The 24271-nt window shown below is 43.1% G+C and overlaps 1 protein-coding gene across 1 annotated transcript in view; it reads right to left on the bottom strand.

The window, feature by feature from the left end:
• Positions 1 to 1959: 1959 nt before the first annotated feature.
• nrg2b (neuregulin 2b) overlaps positions 1960 to 24271 on the bottom strand; it is a 48542-nt gene continuing 26230 nt past the window's right edge. The window contains exons 4-12 of the mRNA XM_030062019.1: positions 23616 to 23739; positions 16125 to 16183; positions 13339 to 13362; positions 9883 to 9985; positions 8585 to 8705; positions 6832 to 6956; positions 6133 to 6348; positions 4700 to 4883; positions 1960 to 3764 (exon numbers count right to left, since the gene is read on the bottom strand). Coding sequence (XP_029917879.1) covers positions 3297 to 3764; positions 4700 to 4883; positions 6133 to 6348; positions 6832 to 6956; positions 8585 to 8705; positions 9883 to 9985; positions 13339 to 13362; positions 16125 to 16183; positions 23616 to 23739 — 1424 coding nt within the window. The 3' untranslated portion in view covers positions 1960 to 3296. The remainder of the gene's footprint in view (positions 3765 to 4699; positions 4884 to 6132; positions 6349 to 6831; positions 6957 to 8584; positions 8706 to 9882; positions 9986 to 13338; positions 13363 to 16124; positions 16184 to 23615; positions 23740 to 24271) is intronic.

Raw genomic sequence — 24271 nt, forward strand, 5'->3', positions numbered from 1 at the left:
GTTCCCACTTTTTCATTCATCTGTGCAATCAGGTGCACCCATAGTAAAAGCTGTTTCTGAATGGCTCTGAGACAGATGTGTGAACACAAACCCAATGAAACAACTGTTCTTTTTTTTTTTTTTTTTTTTACAAAGATGACAGGACCGTTTCAAAATGGTAGGAATAAAGTTTTATTTTTCATATGAAGGGGTGGTTTTGGATTTCTCTTCTTTTACAAGTAGTATGTTTTTGATAAAACTTGCAAAAAATCTAGCATATTCCAAGAATGATGGACATGAGATAAGGGGTTTTTATTGCTGAATGTTAAAATGAAGACACTTTTTTTATTTTTTCACCAAGTGGAAAAACGATTTGCTTGCTGCTTTTTCCATGCACCCAACTACCAGTACCACTAGGACATGCAGGGGGGGAGGAGGAGGAGGAGGAGGAGGGGAGGGGTACGGGGAGAGGAGGGAGGAGAGAGGGAGTTGGTAGGTAAAAAAGACAAAGGCAAACTGCTTGACGAACACAAACATGGAAGAGGCTCATGGGTTTTGTGTGTGTGTGTGTGTATGTGTGTGTGTGTGTGTGTGTGTGTGTGTGTGTTTGTGTGTGTGCATGTTAGTGTGTGCTTTTGAAGGTATGATGAGGTATGTGTGTGTGTGTGTCTGGGTGTGTGATGTTAGTATCTATGTGTGGGATGTATGTGAGTGTGTATGTAAGGGGCGGGGGAAGTGCAGGGGCAGGAGGAGGAAGAGGAGGAGGAGGAGGAGGAGGAGGAGGAGGAGGGAGGGAGGGGGGGGGGTTACAGTTCAACTAGCTCTAGAAGCACACTACCCTCACTTGCAGTATTTCCACATTGGAAATCCCAGATTGATTACAGTGATAAGACAAAACTAGTCAGACCTTTGGGCCATTAAAAACTAACAAAACAAATTATATATATCACTCTAATATGATTACGAGATTCCCCTGAATCTGCCAGAGGGGGCGTTGTCTTCACTGGTAAGAAACTTTCTAAAATATCTGTGATCATGCATCTCCTGTGTGAAAAGAACTGAAACCAAAAGATACTCATTGACTCTTATAGGGACTTCTATTGTAGGCTATCTGACACATTATTTTTCCTAAAGGAACTTAAAAGTTTTTTTGTTCGTTTTTTTTTTTTTCGTCTTTTGTGTTCCTATATCTAAACCCAATGTATAGCTCTGAAGTGAAGGAGGAGTTTCTCCCATCAAATTGTGGTATTGACAGGTTTGTAATGTTGGCATTTCATTGTTTACATGACCAGCCTACTGTTACTGTACAGCAGCGGATACTACTCTGGAGATGGGGGTGTTGGGGGCGGGGGGCTAAACTCGTCCCATGCTAGTTGCTTCGGAAGGTCAGTAAAGGGGGGTGAGAGAGACGGGGAGGTGAGCGGATGGTGGGTGGGGGCGGGATGAGCTTGGAGGGGGGGGGGCAGACAGAGACAGACATATAACAGATCATTCAGTCAATATGACCAAGCAAAGTATGTTCAATCAATAAAGGTATAGGAATGCAAAAAAGGATGCAGTAATCAGTATTATCATATACCATCTTTTGGCTGTGAGCTAAATTAAAAAAAAAAAAAAAAAAAAAAAAAGAATAAAATTAATTCAAAAAAAGACTCAAATTCACTCTCGACCAGTGTGAACCTGCACCGTCACGCAGCGACCCGCAAGCATCTTTTCCCACCAGAGCAAACAGATGTGGCCTCCACGCAACAGCGAGCCCGCATCCATACGGCGTCACGTTTTTGATCCTCACATGTAAGACCCACACGCACGCACACACCCACGCACGCACACATGCACACCACCTTTTGGAGTTAAACAAACAAGCAAAATAGAACTACATCTCTCTCTTCCGGTTCCAATAGTCCAATAGTTTTTTTTTTGTTGTTGTTTTTTTTTGTTGTTGTTTTTTTTTTAAACCCACGCTCCCTTCATCATGGTCACAAGTGAATGCAATAACTGACAGACTTGGCGGACGGACAGGAAGGAGAGTGAGGAGATGTGGATCTGGCCTGCGGACTGAACTGTGACTGAGATGGCGTGCTCTCTCTGCTTGAGTCTTTTGGCTGTGATGTGATGGGGAAGTCCTGAGACACAGTGCGGCTCTAAGCTGCTGGCATAGGAAACGGGCGGGCTGGGCAGTCCACGGGAGGCCAGAGTCAGGCTGGATTACAACTGGATTGGTTAGGTCGGTTTGGATCGGCAGCTCCCTGGCCAATGACTGCTCATGGAGGGAGGTTCTTACAGTGCAATGGAGCTTCTGGCAGCGTGAGGATCGGTGGTAGGAGCATGTCAGTCAGAGACCACACCCTCACAGGTGAACAGAGACGCCCGGCAAACAACTAAGGAGACTTCATGAGGCCTACACACTGCATATAGGCAGACACTCACCCACCCACACACACACACGCACACGCACACACACGCACACACACGCAACAACCACCACCGACGTCATGGCAGCACCCTGAACACCTACGCAGGAATCTTGAATCACTTTCTCTAAACGACTCCCTAATACTCTGAAACTACAACAAATGACTGATAGGCAGCGGACGAGGACACAAATGACCGGTGTGTGTTCAACTGGAAAGATTCATTTGAAAATCAGCCCGACGCATAGCGCGTGACTCCAAGAGAACTATACCCTACACATCCGGTTGCGTCAGTGATAAATGTCCCTGTGAAAACGAGCGCGTCGCGTGGATCATACTCATGTAAACAGACACCTTTTACACAGGAGGAATCAATATTGCATGATGACATAATCAGATCACAGTTCAAAAACAGGAAGATCCCAAATCAGAGAAAAAAAGAAACAAAGGAAAAGGAAGGAAGAGGGTTGGTCTCTATAAAAACGAGGAGTCTTTATAAGAAAGGCTACAAAAACTCAATGGGACCTCCGACTTCAGCATACAGCAAAAGGCACCACAATATTATTCTATTTATCTAACTTGTGAAAAAATTGGCACGTAATTCTCTTATTTTTTCATCTCTCATAATGCTGTAAATCAAAAAACTTTACATATAAATATTTCCCCCCCGTTATAAAAAAAGTCTTTGCTGTTAGCTAGTAGACAATTTTTGCTGAAATGAAAATAAATATTTCATTTGTTTAGAATATCTGTCTGTTATACAAAATAAAAATATTTCTCCTAGGTGCAGGTCTCTAGTCCACTGGTTGTGTGTTGGGGGAAGGGTGTTGTGTGAGGTGTGGGGGGTGGGGGCGGAGTGGCAGGGGTGTATGGGTGGGACTCTGGGGGGTGGGGTGTTAAGTCTTAAAGGGGCATGTTGTCTGCCTTGGAGCGCTGCGACTGGGAGCCCCGGCCCTGCCCGTTGCTGCGCGTCCCGGGCCGACTCAGCCCGCGGTGAGTCCGTGTGTCGGCGCCAGATGACGAACGCAAACCCGATACGGTCGAGGGCGGGTCCACGTTCATGTTCTGCATACTGAGGAAGGGCGTGCTCTCGCCGTGACCGTCCTCTTCCTCCTCCTCCTCCTCTGACTGGCTGAAGCTTTGGGAACTGTAGTCCCGTAGGCCCACGGCACGCTGGGAAACATGTCCGTTGAGGCGGTTGCGTTTCGGGCGGCGCCGGCTTCGGATGGGCTCTCGTGAAGAGGCGTACTCCTGCGTGGTCTCATAGGCCTCGTCGTCGGGGAGACGGTAGGGGCTGGACGGTAGGCTGCCTGTGCTCTCCGTCAGGTAGGGTCGCCTTGGACGACGGGGTTGCCGGTATAAATGTCCATCCTACAGACAGAAAGACAGCAGGCGGCATCAGGCAGCAGTCTAAACTGTTTCAACATGCTACAGCATCCATCATACATCTGGTGCATCCAAATCACCATAAACAGGCAGTCTTTTTCATTCATTTTCACTTTTCTTTGACTTTTCTTGAAAACATCAGAATCGGAAACATTCTTCAGGACATGTCTTGGAAAAACGATTAGGCTTTCAAGTTCAGAAACACATTTGAAACTTGAAAGCTCAAGTTTCAGAGATACAGATTCAAGATTCAGAGACCAAAAATGATAGGCCTATGAATTGTAAACTGTCCTGATTTACACTATAGGTCCATGTAATCCCTCAGTCTGCAAAAACCTGCGGTCCATTATTGATCATTCCTTTGTTCCCAGTTTGGTCCTGGGTTTCCTTAAAAGAAAGAAACAACTAAGGAAGTCATCGCTCATCCTTCATGAAACAGACAACTTGAATGTTCCTTGTCATGGCTGCCAGCCAAAATGCTATTGCATTACTATAAAAATCTATTAACATGTGCAGGGCATTATAATGTAAATAATAAACTGTGACACTTTGTTGATCTCTGAAGATAAACGATCTTTTCTCGTGCTCCCTGTCCACAGCTCTGGGTTGGTAGGGATTCAGTGTTTTGCTCAAGGACACTTCAGGAAAGACGATGTCAACATAGGGGTGTAAACTGACAACATAAACTGAGAGGATGGTGTCTTTCCACTTGTTACACCATCCTGCTGAACCCTCATAGCGGGAAAAACTGGAAAAACCTCCAAAAGCCAAAAAGTAGACAAATGTTGGAAAGGTTGCTAAGGATCACAAAGAGTGGGACGTTCCTTGAAGGCTGGCCAGCGGTGCACAAGGTGGGCTCTAGTAGTTTGTGTGTACTATATTTAAGTGTGCATGTGTGTGTAAGTGTGCCCTGTCCTTACATCAGGGCATCGTAGCAGCGGCTGGTCATCCTCTCTGTGATAGGCGGCGGCAGCAGGGGGCAGGGAGAGGGCGTGGCCAGTGTTGGGCGAGGTGATCTGGAAGGTGGGCACCTGGGGCGGCAGGGGGGGATAGTGGAACTCCACCGGAGACAGGCGCGCTGGCGTGGTCAGCGCCGACACGTACCTGGATGACAAGAGAGGAGCATACGCAGCATATGAATCTCACCCTAATCTCTCTGTCTCTCGCTTTCCATATGTATATATATTGATAGCAAATTCGAACACTGGCGTCTTGAAGTGGCAGAGAGCCATTTGAAAATCAAACGAGAGACCATGTAGCGTGACGTCAGTAAACTGCACACAGTGTGCTCTTGTTTACCAACCTGGATGGTCTGTGATCCAGCTTCCTCTGGATGGAGCTGCTGTTTAGGAGACCGTTTGCATTTTTACCCCCAAGATTTCTGCCACTAACCATATACAACACCAAACTTCCAGGCAAATCTACACGCTCTCAGTTAGTGGGAGTGGGATGCACCAGTCGTACCACTACTTTGTGTCTTTATGCTGACAAGACAGGTGTTTTTTTTTTTTTGTTTTGTTTTGTTTTGTTTTGTTTTTTACATAAAATCATTGCCTTGTGCAGCTTGCAGTTTTGTGTGAGGGTGAGAGTAAATGAAGGCAAAAAGATGCCAAGTAATAAGCACAACAGAGCCCCAACCCAATCCTACTAATATTCCAAACAGTGTTTCACTGTATTGTCTATACCAGCGTTACCTGCATTAGTGTTTTCATAAAATGGCCTTTGTATTTTCTATTGTCATTTTAAAGCTATCCTAGGCAGAAGAGCCAGAAGAGGGTTTCAGCCCCACGAACTGCGATGCTGTAGATCAGCTGAGGTAAAATGCAAAACTGACTCCTAAAGTGAGTGAGCCCCCCGTCCAGAGAAACCTGGACTCACTAGCAATGTCTGAACCTCTTCATCACCTTCAGGCCCACAAGACATGAGGAACAAAGTCCAGCGATTGCACAGTTTAATTACAAGAAGATGATCAGGGCAATGCAGTCCTTCAGACGTTCAAAAATTCCAGCAGTTAAATGTTGCTGCCACTTGGTGCCACTGAAGTGCAAAGTTGAATGGTTCGGCTTTAGTGGTTTATGCCTTTGATGGTTTGCCAAATTATGCCAAGGTACTGGGTTTGAAAACGACCTGACTAATTATGGCTTTGTATTAATGCAGTAAAATATTAGGAACGTGTCATGCAAAAGTCATGCAAAAAAAGCAAAAAAAATGTGGGAAGAAAATGCCAAACAAAGGCAAAAATAAGGAAAAAGATAAAAAGGAAATGAAGCTTGTTGTAGAACAATACAGAATATGGACGCCCACACACACACACACACACAAACACACACACAACCTGGCCACACGGTCCTACCTGTCGCTGTGAGGCGAGTCCCTAAGCGAGTCGTAGGAGTCTCCGTACTGCATTCCTGGTCCAGACACGTCCGCACAGCCCCAGTGGGCGGCCCTCCTCGCCATGCACGCCGGGCTGCTGCACTTACTGGTTCCCACTGAGCTCGACAGCGCCCCCGACTGGCAGTCTGAGTTCATACTCTCTGTCCGCTCCATGCTCCACGTCTGCTCTTCGTGTCTGTAGGTGTGTGTGTGTGCGTGTTAGAAGAAAACAATTACAGCTACATTGAACTGAGCAAGGAGGAACAAATGAGGGGAATGGACGGGGGACAAACTGTTCAAAAATGTGCAGCGTAAAAAGTCCAAGGAATCATCTGTTTTCCTTAGAACAAGTGAGAAATGCCGTTAGGTGAAATAATTTATTTTTTCTCAAATGCAGGTCAGCTTGACTGATTTTTTTTTTCTTTTCTTGAGTCAAGTGATGTGCTGATATGCTGGAGTGATGTGTCTTATTACAAGATAGTCGTTTGAAACATTTCAATCCAAGTTTAACTGCACTGGCAACAAGTGACATTATCTCGCCTGGTTTCGGAGATGCTTTTTTCATTGCATTAAGAAAAAAAAATAGGTTTTAGGACTTGAGGCCACACTAAGTAAGTTTAAACTTAAAGAGAGTTTGTGCATGTGTGTGTGTGTGTGTGTGTGTGTGTGGTAGGTCTACCTGGAAGCATGTGAGGCAGTGGAAGAGTGGTGGGAACGGGTGGACATTCGGCTGGCTGTGTAGTTGCCTGCATCCTCTGCTCCGTGACTGATCACACACTCTGTGGGGACGTTCTTTGAGATGTACTGCACACACACACACGCACACACACACACACACACACACACACACACAGCAAAGTCAGCTGGAATACACTGTAATCATGAACATAAACATCACACATATTATTTTTCCCTGTGTGAACAAAATCAGGTACTACACTTCAGCAACTTGTGTTCTAGGTTTGTTATGAGAGGATTCTCCCAGACGAGTCTGCTCCAACTCCTCACCACTCCTCCAGCTTCACTGTGTTTTCACTGTTGCTATTATGCTGACTCATGCCCATCATGTCTCCTGGAGGATGCTAGGTGTTTTTCTGCCCTCCTCTTAGCATCTGTCAGCTAGCTCCTCCCTGTGCTTCTAGAAAGTAAACTGCAGTTTCACTTATACAAACGCTGTACAAATAGGTTTTTTCTGCCTTCGCAACATCAAGTTGTAGCCCATTGAAAAAGACTAGGGGTGAGAGCGTAGGCAGATAATGTTATGATGATGTTATAAAAAATAAGTCTAGAATTACTGTTCTCTAGTTAACCAGTTAGCGTCCTCAACTTTCAGTCACACTGTAATTGGACCGTCCAGCGTCAATATTCACCCTCGTATCAACTTTATATCAGTTGTGTTCAGGTTAGGGTTAGATACAAAGTGACCAAGTTGATACTAAGTTGAATATTAACACTAGATACTCTAAATTAAGTGTTAGGCCGCAGTTTTGGGCGGAGGTGTGAGTTACCACATGGTCTGTTCACTGTTCACGCTCGCTCTGTTCAGCGGCTGCGTGATGTCAGGTTGCTTTGCCACAAAAGTTGATTCTGGGTCAACTTTTTTTTTTTTTTTTTATGCGGAACCCCCTGTGCCACGCGCTGCTGCAGCCAAAACTGATGCTGTCTGAGTGCAGCCTTAATGTCAAACTAGCTGTACTAAACTATAGCCATCAAGGTAAGCTGGTTAGCCACTGCACTGCACTGTGCTGTGCTCACAGGTGGGTTTGTCACTGCAGCACAGATTAGCTTTGTTCAAGCTGACAGAACTTTATTTTACATTCTGGTGAAGGTGCCAAGGTTTCAAAAGATACCAAATATGTCCTGCCTACATTACATCAGATAAAACGATTCACAAACATCTAGAAATGTGTTAGAATGCAGCCATAAAACAATGGAATCTTGGGTTTGAATATTTCCCTCAATGTAAGGGTAATGTAGCTTCAATAAAGTGTTGGAACCAGCATATAAGGAATATGTATGTGCTATTGTTGTATAAAATCTAAAAAAAAAAAAACTTTTTCTAACTCTGAAGCTACTCATATGGAGATTTAAGAGAAAATCAGAGTTCATGGAGTTAACTACCTTGCTGCCCTTATAAAATCATTAATGCCAAGGCCATGAATGAATGAAAAAGAAAAAAGAAGCCACTGCTACTTATGTTATCATTCATAGTTAGAGCTTCTTCTTTGCCATTCAAGTTTTTCAGTCACCTGATGCGCTCTCTGAAAGCTCTGTGGCTCCACACATTGAGATTTAACTCGAGCAATAAGACCTGCCTCTGGAAAATATTTCTGTAACTCCACTCTGTCACAAGGCTGTCAGAAAAAGGTCTATCAGTGAAAGTTGAACTCCTCTCCACGCCTCTGCAGTGTGTCTGTGCTGTTTGAACTCACTACCATGGGGATCTCCTCAGGACCGGGGTCTTTCGGCCCGTTGATCATTATGGGGTTGGGTTGCTCCACACACTGATTCTGATTCTGGTGTAGGTGACTCTGCATCTTCTTCCTCTGCTTCCTGGAGGGGCGATGAAGAAGGAATGATAAGAAATCTGGCAAAAGTAGTGAGCTAAAGACAGTGAATGATATCCCCTCTCTACTCACCCTAATTGGTCTCTAAAAAAACGCTTATGTTTCTCTCCTTAGCCCTTATCCTATTTCTTTTCCCAGCACTTTGCTCTTACATTATTGTTCACTTGTCACACAAACATCAGTGCGCTCTGACTATCACCGCTGGACCCCTCACTGTTGGTTTCTTGTTATTTTGGTGACAAATGGTGAGTAATGATAATTGAAGCTTATTCCACTGTTGTAATCACTGTATATCACTCTGGGAAAAAAAAAAAAAAACATTAGCTAAATCCCTCAATGTAAATGGAAACTGATGCCAAGATCTCTTGCTGTGTAGTCACAGCAAAACATCTCCATCTTCACTAATTTTTAATCATATTGAGTCTAAAAATCTTGTTTAAAAAAAAAAAAAAAACAAGTGAAAAAATGGAATTGAATGAGATAATCCCACTTGTTTCCAATGCAGATCAACTTGTTTCCAAGTTTGTTTTTTGTTTTTTTTTGTTTTTTTAATCAAGTGTAATTTTATTGATCCTAGTGGGCTGATCTGCCCACTGCTGATTGTGCCTTAACATAATCAACAACATAATTCAACATTTTCAAACAAGTGAAAGTAAAATATTTCATCCCAGTGGGAGATTTTTTTTTTCACTTGAGTAAAACAAGATTTTAACAATGAATGTGACTTTGATGGAGTGTTTAAGTGTTTCATTTTTTGTTTTTGTAGTGAGTGAGTGGGAAAGACAGAGTGAGAGAGAGAGAGCAAAAGAGAGAGAGAGAGAGAGAGAAAGAGAGAGAGAGAGAGAGAGAGGAGACGGGCAGGCAAAGTCTTTTATAATGGCAGGGAAAACACTGCTGTGTAGTTTAGAATTTTTTTCATGTATGAATATTGTGAACCTTTTTTCAGTGTTCTTTTTTTTTTTTTTTTAAACTGTCCCACTATGCCTGAGTGGCTGAAAACTTTTTTTTATATGAAAGAATGTGAGACTGTGGTGTATTTTTCCCTCAGAACCAGAAGGCAGCATGGAAAGAGTAGCTTGTTTGTTGGCTTTTGTTTAGTTTAATTCGAGGGGTTAGACTTTCCACAGCTGGTGATTTATCTTCTTCTCCAAACACACACGTACTTGGTTTTGCAGTAGGCCACCACACACACGATGCCAACCACCAACAGCGCCACACAGATGCCTGTGATAGTCAGCACCCGCCTCTGATAGAGCTCCTCAGCCTCTGTGGATGGAAACAAAGACACACACACACACACACACACACGCATGCACGCACGCACACACACACACACACACACACACATCACACACACACATGCATTCATGCATACATGTATACAGACAAAAAAACAGACAAAATACATACACACACACACACACACACACACACACATACACACGCATGCACACACACACACACACACACACGCACACACACATAAATACAGTATGAGCGCTACTCCATTAATGGCAACTATTATCTATTATTTCCTGCCATCCTAGCCCCTGTGCTGTCTGTAAAACATCTCCCACTCTAGCATGTCACATGACGTTCAGTTTTAACAGTACTACAGTCATACAGAGCTACTAAAACACACAGGATTAATTCTACAGTCTCATAAATATCACTGTGAAAAGACGAGATGTAAGCCTACACCCTAGACTTCCTGCTGTCCCTACATATATCAGTGGATTTACAATGGCCATGGGGATGTAATACCAGAGATGGCACTGGGGATCTGAACACATGCCTGTAAAGATGAAGTAAAAAAAAAGAAAAAATAAAGACAAGTTGTCTGGATGAAAGAAAAAGAAAAAAAGAGGAAAAAAAATATATAAAAAACAACATTGTTTGTTTACAGTATTAGCACCACAATGGCTTGGGGGCAAGATAAGTATTCACAAAGCTCACCATCCCAAAAACGAAAGAGAAAAAATGAAATTCTGAAAATAAATCGGTATATTCTCGTGTCAGAGTCCTGCAGAGGGCTTTCAGGTGATCTAACACACCTTCTGGCTGCCATATTGGAGGTCCTCAGGTCTTGGCATCAATTGTTGTAAACAGCTGATTGCAATTCTACATGTACAGCTTTTAATTTAAAGGTCATTTCATGCCAAGTAGCTTTATGTTGTAAATTAGTTTGTATTGACATTTTATCTCATTTAACCATGATGGTAACTGCACACTACCCTTTACCAACCGACTACTAACCCTGATCCTTGTCTTGTTAACCTACACGTAATCTAACCTTACCCAAAGTTGTTTTACTTGACTAAACCATTACTACTTTTTCAAAGATTATTTTGGCATTTCTGCTTCGTGACAGTGGCTATAGTGACAGTATAGAGAGACTGGAGAGGCTCTGCTTGTAATCAATCCTGGGCCCTGCAATAAGGACTCATCCATGATATGGGGTACGCGCTCTGTCACGTGACCATAACCATAATTTAACCTTTTGATATCATCACAAATGGTCTGTCCAGTCAGTCGCACTGTCACGTAGTTGTTTTCTCATGGAGCAGCATAATCTAATAATTTGTGTCTGCAACATGTAATCTGCAATTGGTTAATCAGCCAGGCTAATTAACCAGTTGTGCTCATTTCACAAAACCAAAGATGATGTTGGCTGTACACTGGAGAGTCTTCTGTGTCACAGTATCCAACATTTGGAGACAAATACGCCTCATTGGATCATTCACTTTTTCTTATTATGCCACTGAATTGACTATAACCACTCCACAAACATTTTTTTTTTCAGGTATCTTTTCTTTTTATAGTTCGGTTTTGATAGGTATATTTGGAGTTATTTTCATGAACCCGATTCTCTGAAGGACCTCCATGATGGCACCAGACAAGGTTGCTGTGAGATTTGCGATGCGTTTTCAAAGCCTCTTATAGGCAACAAGGTCAAGTTAGTGATAGCGCTTTTTTGTGATAGTGGTGTTTTACTGTTGCATTCATCTGTAGACAGACTTCGGTGACATTTCATGATACCACATTAAGATCATCAAGTTCTCCCAGGTTTGTGGTGATGCTGTGTGAATACAGTGCAGTCCTGTATCTGGGTTAATTCAGGTTTCTGGGCCTGCTGTGGCGTAACACTGTGTGTCAGCACGGCAAGCGCAACGACACAATGACAGAGGGAGCAACAAACACAACATGGGGAACGAATAAAAGGAAAAAAGGAAAATGGAGGAGCTGGGACAGGAGACAAATAGACAGTGGGAACAGGGGCGTGTCCAGGAGAGGGGCCGCCCGGGGAGCCACCGGCCCCCGGAAAAGACAAACTTGCCAGACCTAAGTGTCCCCCCCATGCTAAATCTGGAACATCATAGGCCATCAGTGTCCTGTTATGGCCGAATGAAAGTCCCCTGTAGGCCAATGTAGGCTAACTGTAATTAGCCACCTATCTCCCTTCTTGTAATACTTTTGCTATTTGCTAATTTTAATGTTTGCTCTTGGTTGTGAAATACTGACATCAATGTGCAATCTATAATTGAAAAATATACATCCAATTATCTGTTCATTCAACTAGAGTTTTCATAGCATAAAGATGGTTGAAAATATGTGAGAGTATAAGAAAAGCAAATTTTTATGTGATGTTATTTAAATTTTGCAACAGGGCCCCCTGTCTGGCCCATAAAGAGCATTCAATGTTGAATCTATCCCTCTTACCTGATTCAGTGCCCCACCTTGCCCTCTCCCCCCTCCCTCAAAATGTCCTGGACACGCCACTGGTGGGGGGGTGGGGAGGGTAGGAGTGTGGGGGGGGTGGGGATGGGGGGATACTAAAATAGAGTTGGTGCAGGGGAGGGGGGGTTGATGCTAAATAAAGGGCCTCTATAGGGATTGTCAAGCCTACCAGAGCCTTGGCCCGGCATTGTGTGTGTGTCACAGGGAACTGATGCAGATAAGCGAAGGGAAATGGGAGGCTGGCTCGCTGGCACAGCAGAGCCAACAGTACTCCTGATTTAGGACAGGCGACTCCTCCTGACTCGGAGTCAATCAAGGGCAGAATAATAAGGGCAGACTATGTGGTCAGGCCTTTTGCGAGCTTTTGGTAACACTTTGCCAGAATACGTTTTCAGCTCAGCTTTCATTGGCTGCTGAAGCCAGTACGTGCACCGCCAAAGCCCACAGGACAAGGTAGGTCCTGTTATTATCTGATGATGTCAAGCATCCTGTGGCAAGGATGAGCTCTGGCTTCTATAGGCTCTGATATGGTGTTCGGATAAGGACAAATTGATCATGGTCCAGCACATAGTGATTTAATTTGCCTCTGCATTTTGTCTGCACAAACGTGTCCTTCCCAGTAGATTTAGGCTACAGTCATTTGTTTGGCTCTTTTTCCAATGTCTGGTTTTCCATAATTTTCAGATTACAAAAGGGGTGCATGCAGAGAAGGGAGGTTACATGTCTTGAAACCAGGTTAGTGGGCAGGAGAAAAGAGACAGGTTGAGAGAGACCCAGTTATTGGTTTTAGAGGGGAGATGGCACAATAATGTGTGACTGTGAGAGGATCTTGGCAAACCTTTTAAGCACTGCACAGCAAAATGAATAATAATGTTCCATACCCATAAATTCAATTCCGAGAAGCTCTGCCAACGCAGAAAGTTGTCATGGTAAAAGAAAAAAGACAGATAGGGTCAGATATATGGTCCACTTTGGAACATATATGCTATACGCTATTTTCATTTACTTTGTATACTCAACCAGGAAATGAATTAATTAGTGCTGCAGAATCTGTCAGTGGCATCATAGTGATTGACAAGTGTATCGTCCAGTAACAGACAGACAACGCAGACAGCCTCAGCTCTGTGACCCCCAAAAAATGACAGGAAAAAACTGAAATCAAAAGAAATCAAAAACGAAGGGAGAGAATGAACCAAAGAGAGAAGGAAAGAGAAGCCAGCAGGCAGGAAAGGCATGCAGAGACAGAGACAGACAGACAGACAGAGACAGCAAGACAAAAAGCCACATCACTTACTGCTATATTTACTAGACCTCATTTCTGGAGTAAATAATATTGGACAGAAAAACAAAACAGAACAAAAACAAGACAAAAAACAACAAGAAAACAAAAGATAAAAAGCAGTGAGTTACCCTCCAACATAAAAACACAGTACAGTCGATGAGGCTGGCACAGCAAATGGGGGTGGGTGCTGTAACTTGTTTGACTAATGGCAGTTTCTAATTGTGTGCATTTGTATTGATTACAGCATACCTCCTATATAGCACTTTGTCACGCTACAGCTGCATACAGCTATTTTAACCTTTCATATAATTTACAAAGAAATCTACATTGCATTCTCCATTTCCATGGCTTGCATACAATATTGGAAATAAGGAGAACAGGCAGTAAGTCAAATGTCAATCACTGTCATTTTGGTGCAGTATAGCTCCCATCCACCCTAACTTTTAACTGCTCTACACTTTAGACAGTGCTTTATCTTTGTAACATTAGAAAAGCAAGGCAGTAACAAATCAACACAGATTTAAAACAGCAGAAAGTGTTCCGCAAGCTCACTGGAAGAGCATTGCAGTGCAAAATAAAAGCACACTGTCACACAGACAAACTTCAGCATGTAGACAAGAGCTTGATGATGGGGGCAAAAACTAACCAGACATTGACATGTTACGATGTAAAACTTGTTCTCGGCGCACGTTTAGCACTGTCCAGCATGGGAATTTGAACGATAAACAAAGGGCAAAGCAGGACAACATGGCAGGGAGCAACAGAGTTTAACCCATGGAGACAAGAAGAAGAGGACAATTCTAATCCCTTCAATTTACCGTCCTGTGATTGCTTGGCCAGTGACATGATCATGCCCATGGAGATGGAAGCAGTTCACTTCAGTTCAGTTCGTTTCCCTTGTCAATGCTGAGTGACAGCACTAAGCCAACAACAATCATTGGCCCCGTCTCTATGTTCAATTGTCAGTGCACATGTCCCGGGATGCCCCGATCATCGTCTCATTGCTCCCAATCCACATGCAGACCTGAGGACTTGTAAACAATATGTCACTACCCATGCAATCACAGGAGAGGGGCAAACACACCCCAGCTGTGTGTCTCTATGATTTAACTGCAGTGCTTAGGAGTGAAATATGTGACACCATCTTTTCCAGTATTTAAGATCACCTCTAACACATTTCAAGCTGCTTTTAGCCACATGCCATAACGAGAGAATTCATTAGATGATCCATGGATGCTCAGAGTGGAAACAAACAACAGGTAATCATATTCATCAGTGTGGGCTGTATAGTGACCATTTATTTAATGGGACAGTCCGTCCACTGACATGACCAACCCGTTCCCAATTTTGAAATTTAGTATTTACAGTTAACACCCTCTGAAAATGATTAATCTTCAAAACACACAAATGATTACCTCCGCTCGCTACTATCCCAATTAATATGAGGTGCAATAGTGCAAAAGGATTGGCAGGAATCAACCGTCAGATGAATAATCATAAGTGATGTTTTTTAAATCTCATTACCTGGAGGCTCTCCTTTTAAGGGTTGAACACGTTCTAGCTCTAAGTCTTATTCACTTTCCTGTGCCAAATGATTTGGGTTGCTCACATAATGACTGTCACTTGTTCTAAAAAAAAAAAAAAAAATGTCAAATGGACTTATGTAGTTTTCCATCTGAAGGCTTCAATTGTCACTCCTGCTCCAGCTCCACAAAAGTGTAAATGAATGAATGAATGAAATCCTTGTCTCTCGTTTCTAAAAAAGTGGCATAGTAGACAGCATGAAGATGTAAATTTGCATCTATGTTTTATCTGCATGTTTTTTTTTTAAAAATATTTGGCTTTTTCTTAAGAGTTGTCGCTGCTAGAAGTTTCAGCAGCACCGATGGACCATCTACAAAGAAACGTGACACTATGAAAGCAAACAGCTTTGACTGCATAAATTACTCTCCATCTCCTCTGTTTCTTTTTGCGCAGCCGTCAAGCTGCAGTGTAATGTAACGTGTTTTTATCAAGATAAGAGTTTACAGCTGGTATATCATGTCTGTAAAAGTGTCTTCTGTGTAAACAGTTAAATATCTAGATTGTTGGTTGTCTGGTGAGCAGAGAAACCAGGGGAGACAGGGAGGGGGGAGGAGAGGACACGGAGGCATGCGAACACACACGCACACACACACACACACACATACATGTTAACTCACACAAAACATAACAACAGGTATGTACACACACACGCTCTCTCTCTCTCTCTCTCTCTCTCTCTCACACACACACACACACACACACACACACACACACACACACAGTGCTCCCTCCATCCAGCCCCTCCAGCGTGGCATGCAGTGTCCCAGTGGGAAGGAGACAGACAGGAGTAAATGGACATACTGTAGAAACCGGCCATGACGGAGTTTTGACAGCGGTCCCCGGTATAGTCATTGGGACACCTGATGGAGGGAAAACAAGACGCAGAGGGGAGGGGACGGGACGGGGGATTGGGGAGGAATTACAGAGGGAAGGAGGGGGGGACAGCAGGAGGAGGGAGAGGAATAGCACACACAGACAGATAGAGAAGAGGGGAGGGGGGAGGTAAGGAGGGAGGGGGGAACATAAGAGAGCAGAGAGAATGAGGGATTAGAAACAGCACAATCCACCGACCACAGCATGTGACAGAAAGAAGGAGAGAGAGAGAGAGAGAGAGAGAGGGAGAGAGAGAGAGAGAGAGAGAGAGAGAGAGAGAGAGAAAGAGAGAGATGAATCACACAGTGACATCGCCACCATCAATATGACATCACCACTGCTACAGCTAGGACATCATCACAGTCATGCAGGTCACATGATGGTGGCTATCTGCGGGAAGTGGGAGGGGTCAAAGCTCACGGTCATAACCTCCCTCCACACACACACACACACACACACACACACACACACACGCGCACACACACACACACACACACACACACACACACACACACACACAGTTATCTTAATATACGTTAATACATTGTACTGACTGCATTCATTCCTCAACCACTAACCAACTTTTAAGGAGCATAACAGGTTTTGGCAAATTGGTGCTTATTAAGTAATGATGAATATACACACAAAAATCATCCAAGTGTCCCCAGTAGGTAGCATACATTGTGTTAAAATTACACTGTATCAATAACATAAAAAACAAATATGTAATAAAATAGTAACCTACACTGAAAACAAAAACAAAATTGCCAAATAAGCAACTAAACAAATAATAAAAAAAATAAAATATAAAAACAATCAAAAATTTTGGGACAGAAAAAAACACAATAATTCATCAGTTTTTGTTTTATTAACTTTTTAAAAAAGAAAATCTACCTTTAGTCTGTCTGATGTTGATGGGCAGAGGTGGGAGAAGCTCTATAGAGAACAACTCTCATACAATCACTTCTTGGACTTGGCACCACCACATGACCAGTGCTCACACCTGACTATTATTCCCCTGACAAAAACCAGTACATACTAATTTATCATGAAAGAACTGTGAAGTGTTAGTCCAAATAACATCATGTATGCATAAAATTGCTAAAAGTGCTAAAAATTTAAAACCTAAGGACACGGATTTGTTGTCCACTGTGGTTGTTTTTCTATACCACTGAAAAACCCACACTTGTAAAGCTAATGATAACAATGTTTCTGCTTTCGAGTTCTGAAGCAATTATATTTTTACATCTAACATCACAAGCCGACTCATGAGGACGTGAAGGGGCCATTAAACCAGCATATAGAAGCATACACATAGCGTTGGCAACATAGAAAGACTGACCTTTTAATCATAAAGAGCTGTTAGCGGTGTTTATCTAGAAGCCACCCAATGTAGTTTTCTGTGTAAACACAGAAATGTCATCTGGACCTAAACGAAAGCTATCGATGCTTGTGTATTGTGTGGAGTAATGTGTGACAGAAATGGAAACGGTTTGCATCTGTGTCCTGCTAGACCTGAACAATCGGCCCTCGCCCCCAGGGGCTAAAATCATCATCAGACAAATAGTCGTCGGGTTCCAAGATTGCAGTTCTCCTTGTGTGCACTAGAGGTGAGATTTTAAAATGTTTTAAGGTGAGTGGTCACAGTGATGTGTAGCTGTGCACCGTCTCCCATCACCCACCATCTACACTTACTTTCTCGACATGTAGTTCCTGTTATTTATCATATTTTCCGTTAATTTTACCAGTCTCCGGTACAAAAATGATAAGACTCAGCAACATATAATTTGGGATAATTCACCATTTAGGGTTGTAGCTGCTACATGTCCTTATTTTCTCTCCTTTTAGATACTAGTCGCCTACTGTCACAAAACTGTAAATGCACAAGTGTTAGTTTGGATCTTTGGAGTGAACGATCTACCCAGAACAAATTCAGCCTTCACCACTACATTCTTCATCATCTTATTATTGTCTTTACCAAACCCTAAGCCATACTGTAACTTAAATATAACCCTAAGCCAAACCCCAAAACAGACCACCTGACAAAGTAGGGACTGGCTAAAATGACCATCTGACCAAAATACAAAAATAACTTCTAAAACTCAGACTGGTTATTACAAGGATTGAAGTACACACACACACACACACACACACACACACACACACCCCTCCACAGTATGTGAGCATGAAAATGGTTGGAAGAGGTCTTGGTATTTCTTGGGCATAAATAACGGCAACAGTTCACATGCAGCTGTGAAATGTGGTGTTTTGTTTCTGGATGGGTGGTGAGCTGTCAGCGATACCACGGGCTGAATATGATTCATATTCTGGCGCCAGCCATCAAACTCACAACACTGAGACTAACAAGTATACTCCTCACTGCATCACAGTAACTAGAAATTTATGTAGTATAATACTTACATAGGCCAGGATATTGCATCGGTAGGCTGAAGCCAAGTATTGATATTTTCCTTTTTCTCTAGTCTATTAATTCTTATCAGATCTATTAATGAAACACACACAATCATCTATAAAGTAATATCCTTGAAAATGAAAAAGGCTTTTCTGAGTGCTTGAATTTCTGAAATGTCTTCAGTTACATCTTATAATGGAGGTCATGGCTTTTTACCTGTAATTGATTTTTTTTTTTCTTTTTATGGCCTTAATTGATACTATATCAGCTTTTACTGCAGTCAAATGAAAAAAGCAAGTGATAATATATCACAAATTCTGATCGAACTGAAATCCTTATTACAGACTAATCCCAACTTCATGAATCTTCATGATATAATAGTGTCATGGGTGTGGCCCTCATTTAGTCATTATATAAAATCAGCAGCTCTCTGGCCGTATTTACCTCGAGACAACAAGGATCAAGTCAACACACATGATCCAGTTTAAAAAGCAAGCTTTATGTAAAGGACCCTCATCTTACCCTCATGCATATGCTGTCCATAAAACTGAGTGGATATCCTTTTCTCCTCTTTCTCACCACTAAAGAGACAACTTGCATTTTGAATCAGTTACAGCAAAAACCCTCGGAAGAGCCCACTCAGCAATTTCCCATAGAGTTATAAATAGAGCAGAGAGAGAAAGAGAGGGAGAGAGAGAGAGAAAGAGAGAGAGAGAGAGAAAGAGGTGGGAGACACTCGGAGCAGAAGCAGGCCAATGCCGGCAGAGCTTTTACTGTATATCATTTCTTTTCTCTCTCCCTCTCCTCTCTTTCCCTGCTTCTCATTCCCCCTCTTCTCTCCATCCTTTCTTTATCTGCCAATGCTCGCCTTCCCTCTTTTTTTTTGTCGTCTGACTGCACCGCTCTCTCAGCCCTGAGAACCAGCACAGGGGAAAAAAGCCAGCACACCTTTTGTTCCAACCATCTGAATGAAAGAGAAGCCTGTGATTCATTCTGCTCAATCCATTATACTGGGTCTCATCAAATTGAAAAGAAAAAAAAGGCAAAAGAGGTGGCCATGTACATTATGCTCAGGCATCAATACTAGCATGATGTCGTGATATTTCTCGATTAGATTCAATTAAATGAGCGTTATTGATCTTTGAGGGGACATTCAACCTTCTTAGCCTTTAGTTAGGAGCACAGGGGTAATGTTTGCTGAACGCGTGCTTTGCCAACCAAGTTTTGATGATGTCTAAACCAAATCAAATTAGCGTTAGCTGTGATTCTATGCAGAAAACCATAACGTGGGCTTAAAAGAACAGTCAGTAAGCCGAGTACACCAAGCTTCAACCTACCAACAGCTAGCCAGTGGGACTGTTTGTGTTGCTGCCCTCCGCACAGCCTGTTTTATTCAGGGTGCCTTTCTGTGTGTACCGTCCTCCGCTTTAACCTACACACTCCATTTTGATGTACAGCCCCACTTTCCCCTTCACCAGGAGATTATACATTTACATGGCTGGCACAAAAGAGCTGGCAGATACCAGCCCAAATTTCAGGGGTGTTAGCAGTCGTTGCTGCTTGCCAGTGCTGTACAGTACACTGTGGATTTGCAGTTGCAGTGTGGATCAGTGTGTGTGTGTGTGTGTGTGCGCGCGCGCGTCCACATTTCTCTGAAGTGAACAAGCAACACAGACAGTCTACAGACAGCAGTCTTATTTACACCCTGTTATCCACTGGCCCAACAGACAGGCCAACAAAACATGACAAAGCTGAGCAGCTGCAGTGGCTCTGTGGCAACCACTGGCCAGCTCGCTCATGTCTTGCTAGCTCCCTTGTAGCCGGTCTAAATATGTAATCTATATGTGCTGTGGGTAGATTTTGTGGTTCTTGTTTTGTGGCTCTTTTGGTGAAACGAAAGGAGACAAGACGATAAAGTGGGCTTGTTATTTTTCTATAGGCGCACCTCCCAAAATAAAGTCAGAAATATTTTCTGCTTGTCAGCACAATGAATAAAAGTCGTGATTTATCCTTCAGCAATGACTGGAAGGTGTATCAGATGAAAGAGAGGGAGAGAGAGAGAGAGAGAGAGAGAGAGAGAGAGAGAAAGAAAGATGGGGCAGACCTACAACAGAGACAGAGGGATCTAAGGATGTATGTCTGGTAGTTAGATCCATCTGTACAGGAAGCATATCAACAAAGCTCTTGATCATCCAAGACTATACACACCATCTGTTCTTCACGCTGTCAGGGGGAAGCTTTACATTGTTACACATCTACACAGTGACCCGATATGCATGGCAAGTTGGAGCTAGAAAGTTTTCACCCTCCGAGTCAGAGAATAAATCTCAAACAGCCTCTAGATATTAAGTACAGAGGGGGAAAGACGAGAGTTTTTGCAGAGTGAAAGGTGAAACAAGGTGAATGTTTGGGGGCAGGCGTAGTCTATATTATAAATCAGCACGATGTGTGCAGTGTGTGTGACGTCTACCACGGAGGGGAAATCTAGCCAGGTAACTGCAAGTTTGATGTCATTTTCTGTGTCTGTTCTGCCAAGACAAGACTAGTCTGCTATGATGTGTCACTTAAATTTAGATATCAGCCAGTCAGATTTTTATATATATATATATATATATATATTATTGTACTGATCAAAGTAATGGGTCACATTATCATACAGATGTTTATATTATAACCAGGCAGTGATTCAGCTCATGAAAGTAGTCACATTTGCTGCTCCAAACGTCCATATGGGTGGTAGCTCTTTCTTTGGAAAAATTTGCACAGTAAGTGATGCATTTTAGCACCACCAGCAGCCACAGGAGTTTATTTGGAAAAAAAAAAAAAAAAAAAAAACTGGGTAGTTAGCATGAGCAGTGACAGCTACCATGGCTGAAAAGACAAAGAAAAAGAGCAACACCTACAGAAACTCAAACTCCATCAACAGAAAACCTAAGACGTCACAGTCCCGCCCACACTGTTTGATTGACAGGTGAGAGCTTGGCAACCAGTGAGAACTTAGCAACAACGATGAATCAAAAGAGAAAAAGGAGGATCTCATGCATTAGTGCTTAAAAAATTTATCCCCCCAAATGTCACACAAGTAGGCATAAACATGTTTTATTATTTGAATATTAATTGTTATTGTGCCTGTCAATGGAGCATGACATCAGCTATCTGCCTTTCTGTAATGTCTGTATGTATCAAACTCTAGGAGCCACTTCCAGCCTGCATCATAAATGCAAAAGAGCTCAGAGTTATGGTGTCAACACTACAACAAAAACAAACAAACAAACAAACAAACAAAAACAACAACACTCAGATATTTCAACAATCCAACTTGCCATGCAGGGTGACATACACAGGGGTGGCATTTCATTATTGCACACCTACAGAGTGACAAAGGATCTGTGCCAACACTTCCCTACTGCTCTTTCCGTCTGCCAGCAGCTACCTTGGAGGAGAATGAGGGGAGGAGAGGAGCGACGACAGGACAATTACAGGAAAATTTACAACTCGCCATTAGAAATTAGTTTTCCGTTTGATAATGACACGTTAAAAATAAGCCTAACCCTGTATGAGTGGCTTTAAGTTGTGTTTAAATTGTCATCAGCTCTCAGGTTATCCAATATGAAGAAGTCTCCACACATTCGCAGACTGAGACTGAGATTATTTTGCTGGCCTTAACAAAAAAAAAAAAAAAAAAAGTCACTCTTTCACCCTGTTAGCCAATTCCCTATGTCCTAACACACCTTTTTAATGATACATGCAAAAAACTATATCGAAACCCAATTACAGCATATTTTGAGTGGTTGCTGCATCATGTTGGCCTATCAGTAGGTAAACATGAAAATCCCAACCAATAATGTGACTGTTGTTGTTTTTAGTGCTCGTATTTTTAGCCATTGCCCTCTCTTCCTTTTCATAACTTGGTGAAGTGAAGAAAAGTAGTAGCAAATAATAAGTGGTATATCATGTGTAGATTTACACCTGCTAAAGGTCGAAAGACCCAAACATTGCCTCCTAACTTTTCTTCAGCGACAGCCTTCTCCCCTACACACCCGTCCACAGGACAGTAACAAAGCCAAGGCAAACAAGATCCTGCAAAGTGCTAAGTACGACTTTGAAAGTGACACGGGGTGCAGCACCGGGGACAAAGTCTTCCTCCTCAGCTTTTTGGTCCACTGCTGATCCATTAACAGAGGTGACGGAGGAGCCCTGCTCCCTCTACAATGTAAAGCAGGACGGCATCCAGATCCTCTAAGTCATGTTTAACGTTTGCTGTGTTGCACTCTGATGTAAATTTGGACCAATCCCAATGTCCTGTTTCAAGCGCAACTGCGGTGAATTACCAAAGCGAGACGCTCTCGTCAAGAATACTTCTAATAACGAAGCAATCGGCACCGAGGCTTCAAGTGTGCAGCGACTCCTTGTTATAAGTCTGTCTCGTCTGCTCCTCCTTGCTCTTTGCTCTAGCCCAGTGGTTCACAACCTTTTTTTGGCGTCAAGGACCCCCAATTCGATACGCACCAGGCCAAGGACCCATATTTGATAAGATGTCATCTCAGGGACCCCCATCCCTATAAGGTTTAGTTATTCCATAACTGTCTATACTGTAGATTGGCAGATTAACAATGAAGAGTGTGAAACTACATACACTCTCTCATTGGGCTAACTTTTAGTCAATGAAATAATAGTGAAATTAAAATATTCCCTAATTTTCTGGGGACCCCATCAAGGACCCAGACCCCAGGTTGAGAACCGCTGCTCTAGAGAATACCACCAAGAGGGGAAACATTTCATGGTTACACCCACTAGCAGAGCGACCAACAATCTGGATGACAGAGACAGCAGCCAGTGAGTGGCCAGGTGTGTGTTTGTAGGAGGGGGGACAGAAGACAAGGTAGCAACACAGTGACCAGAGAGACCAGACCAGAGAGACGGAGAGAGAGACGGAGAGAGAGAGAGAGAGAGAGAGAGGGAGACAGAAAGGGGAAGGCATGGTAGGGGGTGGCAGACTGACTTACTTGCAGGACAGCTGGTTGATACCGTGAATGAAGTAACAGTCTCCTCCGTTGACGCAGTAGGCCTTCTCCGAGTCGTTACAGCGCCTCGCATGACTCACGCCTGGAGACGGTGTGGTGGTGGTCACTGGAGGACAGACGAACAGAGTCAGGAGGACAGACAGATAAGTGGATACACCACATGGACAAAAGTATTGGGCCACACCTCTTTATTATTGAATTCAGGTGTGTCATTCAGTCCTGTTGCCACAGGTGTATAAAATCAAGCAGCTAGCCGTGCAGTCTGCCTTTACAAACACTTGTGAAAGAATGAGTTGTTCTAAAGAGCTCACTGAGTTCCAGCCTGGTGCTGTAATAGTAATTTAATAGGATGCCACCGCTACAACAAGTCAGTTTGTGAAATTTCTTCCCTCCGAAATATTCCACGATCAGCTGTAAGTGGGATTATTGCAAAGTGAAAGTGATTAGGAATCACAGCAACTCAGCCACCAGGTGGCAGACCACGTAAAGTCACAGAGAGGGGTCGCCGCGCGCTGAGGCCCATCATGGATAGAAGTGTCCGACGCTCTGCTGACTCAATAACTGCAGAGCTCCAAACCTCCTCTGGCATCAACATCAGCACAAAAACTGCATGTCGGGACCTTCATGGCATGGGTTTC

The sequence above is a fragment of the Myripristis murdjan genome, chromosome 10 (genome assembly GCF_902150065.1).
Source record: "Myripristis murdjan chromosome 10, fMyrMur1.1, whole genome shotgun sequence".
NCBI lineage: Eukaryota > Metazoa > Chordata > Actinopteri > Holocentriformes > Holocentridae > Myripristis > Myripristis murdjan.